Source organism: Mirounga leonina, unplaced genomic scaffold (genome assembly GCF_011800145.1).
Source record: "Mirounga leonina isolate KUSES-001 unplaced genomic scaffold, KU_Mleo_1.0 Mir_168, whole genome shotgun sequence".
NCBI lineage: Eukaryota > Metazoa > Chordata > Mammalia > Carnivora > Phocidae > Mirounga > Mirounga leonina.
In genome coordinates this window covers 44,706,123-44,711,687 of record NW_023270426.1, presented here as the reverse complement: position 1 = coordinate 44,711,687, position 5,565 = coordinate 44,706,123, and the positions used below count along the sequence as shown (strand labels likewise).

At 37.4% G+C, this 5,565-nt stretch overlaps 1 protein-coding gene across 1 annotated transcript; it reads right to left on the bottom strand.

Annotated features, from left to right (window-relative positions):
- Positions 1 to 4,384: 4,384 nt before the first annotated feature.
- Positions 4,385 to 4,832, bottom strand: LOC118016482 (histone H2B subacrosomal variant-like). The gene has a single exon (XM_035013889.1). It carries the CDS (start codon positions 4,830 to 4,832, stop codon positions 4,464 to 4,466), a length of 369 nt encoding a protein of 122 aa, XP_034869780.1. The 3' UTR covers positions 4,385 to 4,463.
- Positions 4,833 to 5,565: the final 733 nt, after the last annotated feature.

The following is a 5,565-nucleotide window of genomic DNA, read 5'->3' as shown; positions in this document are numbered from 1 at the left end:
TGCAAGGTATTATACTTAATGGTACTTTTCTATTCTCCAGTAATTTCCAACATAGTTAGTTCATACAGGAACAAGCTAGCAGTGTGCCCAGCAAGACTTTAAATAGAGTGACAGCATATGTTTATATGAGATTATATTATTCAATTCCAAGACAAGGTTCTAAACTCAGAAATAAGTTTATCTAATGATAAGGATATCTAAGGATAACCTAGAAAGATAATCTACGTTTGCTAGAATTTTATTATTTGGATAATTTGTAGCATAAAATTGGCACTATTCTTTCTTGGTGGGGTAAGACATCTTTTAGGATACTGTATATCACTAGCTTCAAATTACCACATAATTGGTATGTTGGTCACGTTGGCTTAGTTGGAAATTCTCTTTCCTATCTTATTTGAATCTCTTACTATTTTTGTATTTTAAGTAGTGTTTCAAAATCCATCAGGTATCCAACAGACTAACAAGCAAGCAAGCTTTGGCCACCTGCATTATGCATCTCTGAGAAAAGAGTTGCTAAATAGCATGAGATTTCATTTCAAAAAAATATCTTCTGGTAAACACATGAGACATTCATCATCCTCTATTTATAGATTATTATGTTTTTATTTAATAAGTGTAGAATCATTTTGAGACTAACCACATTGTTTAGCCATCAGTAATCTTCTGGATGTCTACATTAGAATTAGATTTGACTATGAGTGAGAGAAACCCAAAATAATACTGGCTGAAACAAGTTAGAAATTTATTTCTCTCTCATGTAAACATAAGCAGTCCTGGGCTGCATGGTAGTTCAGTCATCAGAGACCAAACCTCTTTTACTTTGCTGCTCTATCATCCTCAATATACAGGTTTCAACTCCTAGTTTAAGGTGGCTGCTCCAGCTCCAGCTTTCACATCCTCAGTCCAGTCAGCAGGAAAGAGGAAAAGGGAAAAGTGCACTCTGCTGGTATTTAAGGAAACTTTTCAGAAGTTGTAAATACCTTCCCATTCATCCGCACTTGGTCACATGGACACAACTAGTCAAAGGAAGGATTGGAAATGAAGCCTTTGTCCTAGGTGGCCATGAGATCAGTTAAAAATTGGGATCCTGTTTCTGAGAAGTAGGATACTGGAGGACTACTATCAGTGTGTACTACTTTTTGTCTTCCTGTCATTTAACTGTCTCAGGTAACTAGGTCCAAGACTGAAAAAATGGTGAAATGGTCCTATTGATGTCAAAATTATGCATTGAGTATTTTGACCCTTTCTTAATGTGTTAGCTAGTGTGAGACTATTTTCAAATTTTAGAAGCTATGTTGACTTTATGAATTGATTCCAAAATTTAAAAAATATATATAAATGTTGTTGCAAATAATTTCTCATAAAGGAGCAATAAAAATATTAAGTGGCATATTTACAAATCATATATCTGGGAAGGGATTAATATCCAGAATATATAAAGAACTCCTTCAACTCAACAACAAGAAAAGCCAATTTAAAAGTGAGCAAAAGATATTTATCTAAAGAAGAAGTACAGGGCACCTGGGTGGCTCAGTTGGTTAAGCATCTGCCTTTGGCTCAGGTCATGATCCCAGGGTCCTGGGATGGAGCCCTATGTTGGGCTCCCTGCTCAGTGGGGAGTCTGCTTCTCCTTCTCCTTCTACCCCTCCCCCTTCTATGCTCTCTCTCTCTCTCAAATAAATAAATAAAACCTTTAAAAAAAAAAGAAAAAGTACAACTGGCCAGTGAGCACATGAAAAGATGCTCAACATCGCTCATTATTAAGGAAATGCAAATCAAAACCACTTCATATCCATTAGGATGCCTATAATATATAATACATATATAAAACAGTAAACAGAAAATAACAGATGTCGACCACAATAAAAAATGGTTAAAACTTTTGAAAATGTGGGTAGTTTTACATACATAGATTTATATAATCAGACTTGAAACCGATGCCAGAGAGGTTTTTTTTTTTAAGAATCTTGATCTTATTTTGAAATTCTATTAAAATATTTCAAAAACAGAAGTAGAGAGAATAACATATAAAGAAACTTCTAGTTCCCTTAACCCACCTGTAACACCTCAATTTATAATAAGACTGTTTTTGTGAAGGGTTATTCCACTGCCCTAATTGCTGAGTACCATTTGTAGGTACTATCCTAACTGCCATGATTTGAAAAGCCAACCATGAACTTTTCATATTTGTAAGCTTTTTATACAGAACCTGTGTGTCTCAAGAAAAGCCTTAGAAAACCTGCCTTATCACAAACTCTGTGAAAGAGGCAGCACTGTATAGACCACAGGTGGAGACTTTTTCTGTAAAGAGCCAGACAATAAATATTTTAGGCTTTGTGGTTTACATTAGGCTTGTTCAATATTCTTGGTTTTTTCTTTTAAAATATCCCTATAAAAATTTAAAAACCTTCTCAGCTTGTGGGACCATATAAAAAAGAGCTGTTTCCAGACTTGGCCCAATGGCTGTAATTTATTGACCCCTAGTAGACCTTTGAAGCCCTTCTGGGGTCAACCCACGGCAGTGTGGCAGTTGTGGGCAACTATACAATCATGCTTAGCCAGTCTTCAGCGTGCCTGGCAACCTCTGTCTGGGCCCGACTCAAATAAGGTAGTTTCAAGTCTGATTATATCAATGCATGTGTTTAAAATACCCACTTAAAATTTTTTAAGCCATTTTTTATTGTGGTAAAATCGTATTGTGGGGGGCGCCTGGGTGGCTCAGTCGGTTGAGCAACTGCCTTCCGCTCAGGTCATGATCCTGGAGTCCTGGGATCGAGTCCCACATCGGGCTCCCTGCTCAGCGGGAAGTCTGCTTCTCCCTCTGACCCTCCCCCCTCTCATGCTCTCTCTCTCTATCTCATTCTCTCTCTCAGATAAATAAATAAATCTTAAAAAAAAAAAATCGTATTGTGGTTTTCACGGAAGTGGAATCCGACGGACCTGCCGGCAACTCTCAGAAGGAAGCATTTAGAAGGGAGAAACCCAGGAGAGACAGAGCGGGTCTTAAGAGTGAGACACCTAGAATAGTCTCAGTTCCCATCCTAGTATTTACATACAAGACACCCCCTTTCCTTGAAGAAATGTAAGTGATATGTTCCTCGTAACCGAAAGAATCCAAAATGCTCTCATTTACTGCAAATGTCAGTTGGTACAAACACTTTGGAAGACAGTCCAGTAATATCTACTAAGTTGAATATGAGCACGTCAATGACCCAGCAATTTCATCGTTAGGTATTTTAACTAGAAAAATTCTTGTGCGTTTTTACCAGAAGATACATGTCCAAGAATGCTCACAGCAGACAATACGTGCCCACAGTGGATGCCATGAACCTGGTCAAATCTCAGCTCCGCCACTGACATGGGCGTGTGACCACAGACAAGTAGCTTATTGCTCTGTGCCTCATTTTCCTCATCTGTAGGACGGGAGAATTATTTAATTATCACAAGGTTGTAGGGGTTCAATAAGTTAATTTATGTAAAATGCTGGGCTTATAGAAAATGCTCTATCAGTCTTAGCTGTTGTTGGAACTCATCATTATAGCAGCATTGTTCATTAATAGGAAAAATTGAAAACAAACAACACGTCCATCAAGAGAGGAGGGATAAGCAAAATGTGGTATATTCACACTATGGAATATTATACAGCCTAGGAGTGAAAAGAACGAACTAGAGCTATATATATCAACAGGTATAAATCTTAGAAACAATTTTAAGAGAAAAAGGCAGGCACAGAAAAACACAGATAGTATACCCCCATGTTACAAAATAAGCAAAATTCAACTTATTATGTAGAGACACTCACAAAAAATACACAGAGAAGCAAGGGAAAGGGAGAGAAACGAAACTTAGGATAGTGGATAGGGAAATGGGACTGGGAAACATTTCCAGTGTTTTGTAAACAAAACATGACATTTGTAAAAAAAAAAAAAAGTTTATAAATTGAGTAGTAGGTTCCTGGGTGTTGGTCTTATTATGTTACAAATATGTAAAGATAAAATTTACATGGCTATGAACTGAACTTATTGAAAATCAGGAAATAAGAATTAAAACAAAGGAAATCGTTAACATGCTGTATAGAGATTCATTAAGGAACTAAATTGGTTGAATAGAGTTTGCTCCAGAAAGTACTTTCTTGATAAAAATCTATCAGTGCAGGTATACTCCCGATTAAAATGTTTGCCTTCATAAATCCAAGGTCAGTGTGACCTAGCTAGCTTCAATCATCCTGTACATAGTTAATGATACTGCAGGGAACAGGTGTCAGGAAAACCTAACTAGCCAAGGCATTATAAGGTAGACTAGCAAGAGAGTAATTCTCCTCTAGAGATAAGAGGGGTTGGGGAAAATACCAGGAAATACCGCTATGTTATAAAAAAGAAGAGGGAATTCCAATGTGAAGTGATCGTTTGGGTAGTAAGTTTGATTTACTTTCCCCAAGATTTAATTATACTGGTACATGGAGTTTAGGAGTGGACATATCTTTGGACAGCTTCACTTCCAAAAGCCACTGCATACTTAGCTAGTTTCCCAGGCAACAGCAGATACACTGCCTTCTGGATATCTTCAGGGGTGAGGGTACAGCGATTTCTGAAACACATCAGGCTGCAGGCTTCCATAGAAATGCGCTCAAAGATGTCGTCGATCAGGGTGTTCATGATGTCCACGGTGCGAGATGATATGCCCCTCTGGGGAACCACTTCCTTTAGGACCCTGTTAATGTAGAGTGAATAATTTCTATGGCCAAAATCAGTGCTGGAATGTGATTTCTTTTTGGAGATTGGGCTTTGATGTCCTCTGGAGCACTTGTTCTTTTTGGTGATGGATCTGGCCATTGTAGATGTTGTTCTCCTTAATAGAGTGGAGAGGAGAAGGGCCTAAAGGTGGGGTCAGGGGAGCCCTCATATTTATATTGGCATGCCACAATCAGCCTTTTGGGGCTTCTCTTTGATTGGAGGTTACTCTTCCTATGTCACAATCACCTAGCAACAGCACTGATTTGTTGTTAAGGGAAAAATCTTGTTCTTGGCCAACCTAAAGCTTTCCTAAGAGGATAGAGTGTTGTAGAAGGATGGAGGTTGGCTTCAGGGCAGAAGAAAGGGTTCATTTTTCCTACTTTATTTCTTGGCAGTTTGCAAGCATAACATACAGTATTTTCAGAATTGGACAAATCTCATCATATTGGGGAGTTGGTAGCAGGAACACAAAGGGAAAAGTACCATAAGCCTTTTATGGGGGAATCTCTGTTTATAAAATTTTCGTAAGGTCATTTTATAAGCAAATGAACAATAAGCCATTAAACATCTTGAAGTGATTGTTTTATAATAAAAATAAATATGTATACCTAGTCTGCTTTTAAAAATTAATTTAAAAATGAATCCTACTTAAAATGAATCTGAACCCCCAACTCCTTATGAGCAACTAATGTCCAAAAGGAGAATAAAACAAAAACTGCCCAATTTTACTGTTTAAATTATTTTATGTGAACTCTGTGCATTAGGTTTTTATAATGATATTAATACCACTCTTGGATTACATAGTTGGCTTTTACCTGATACTGTAGTTCTT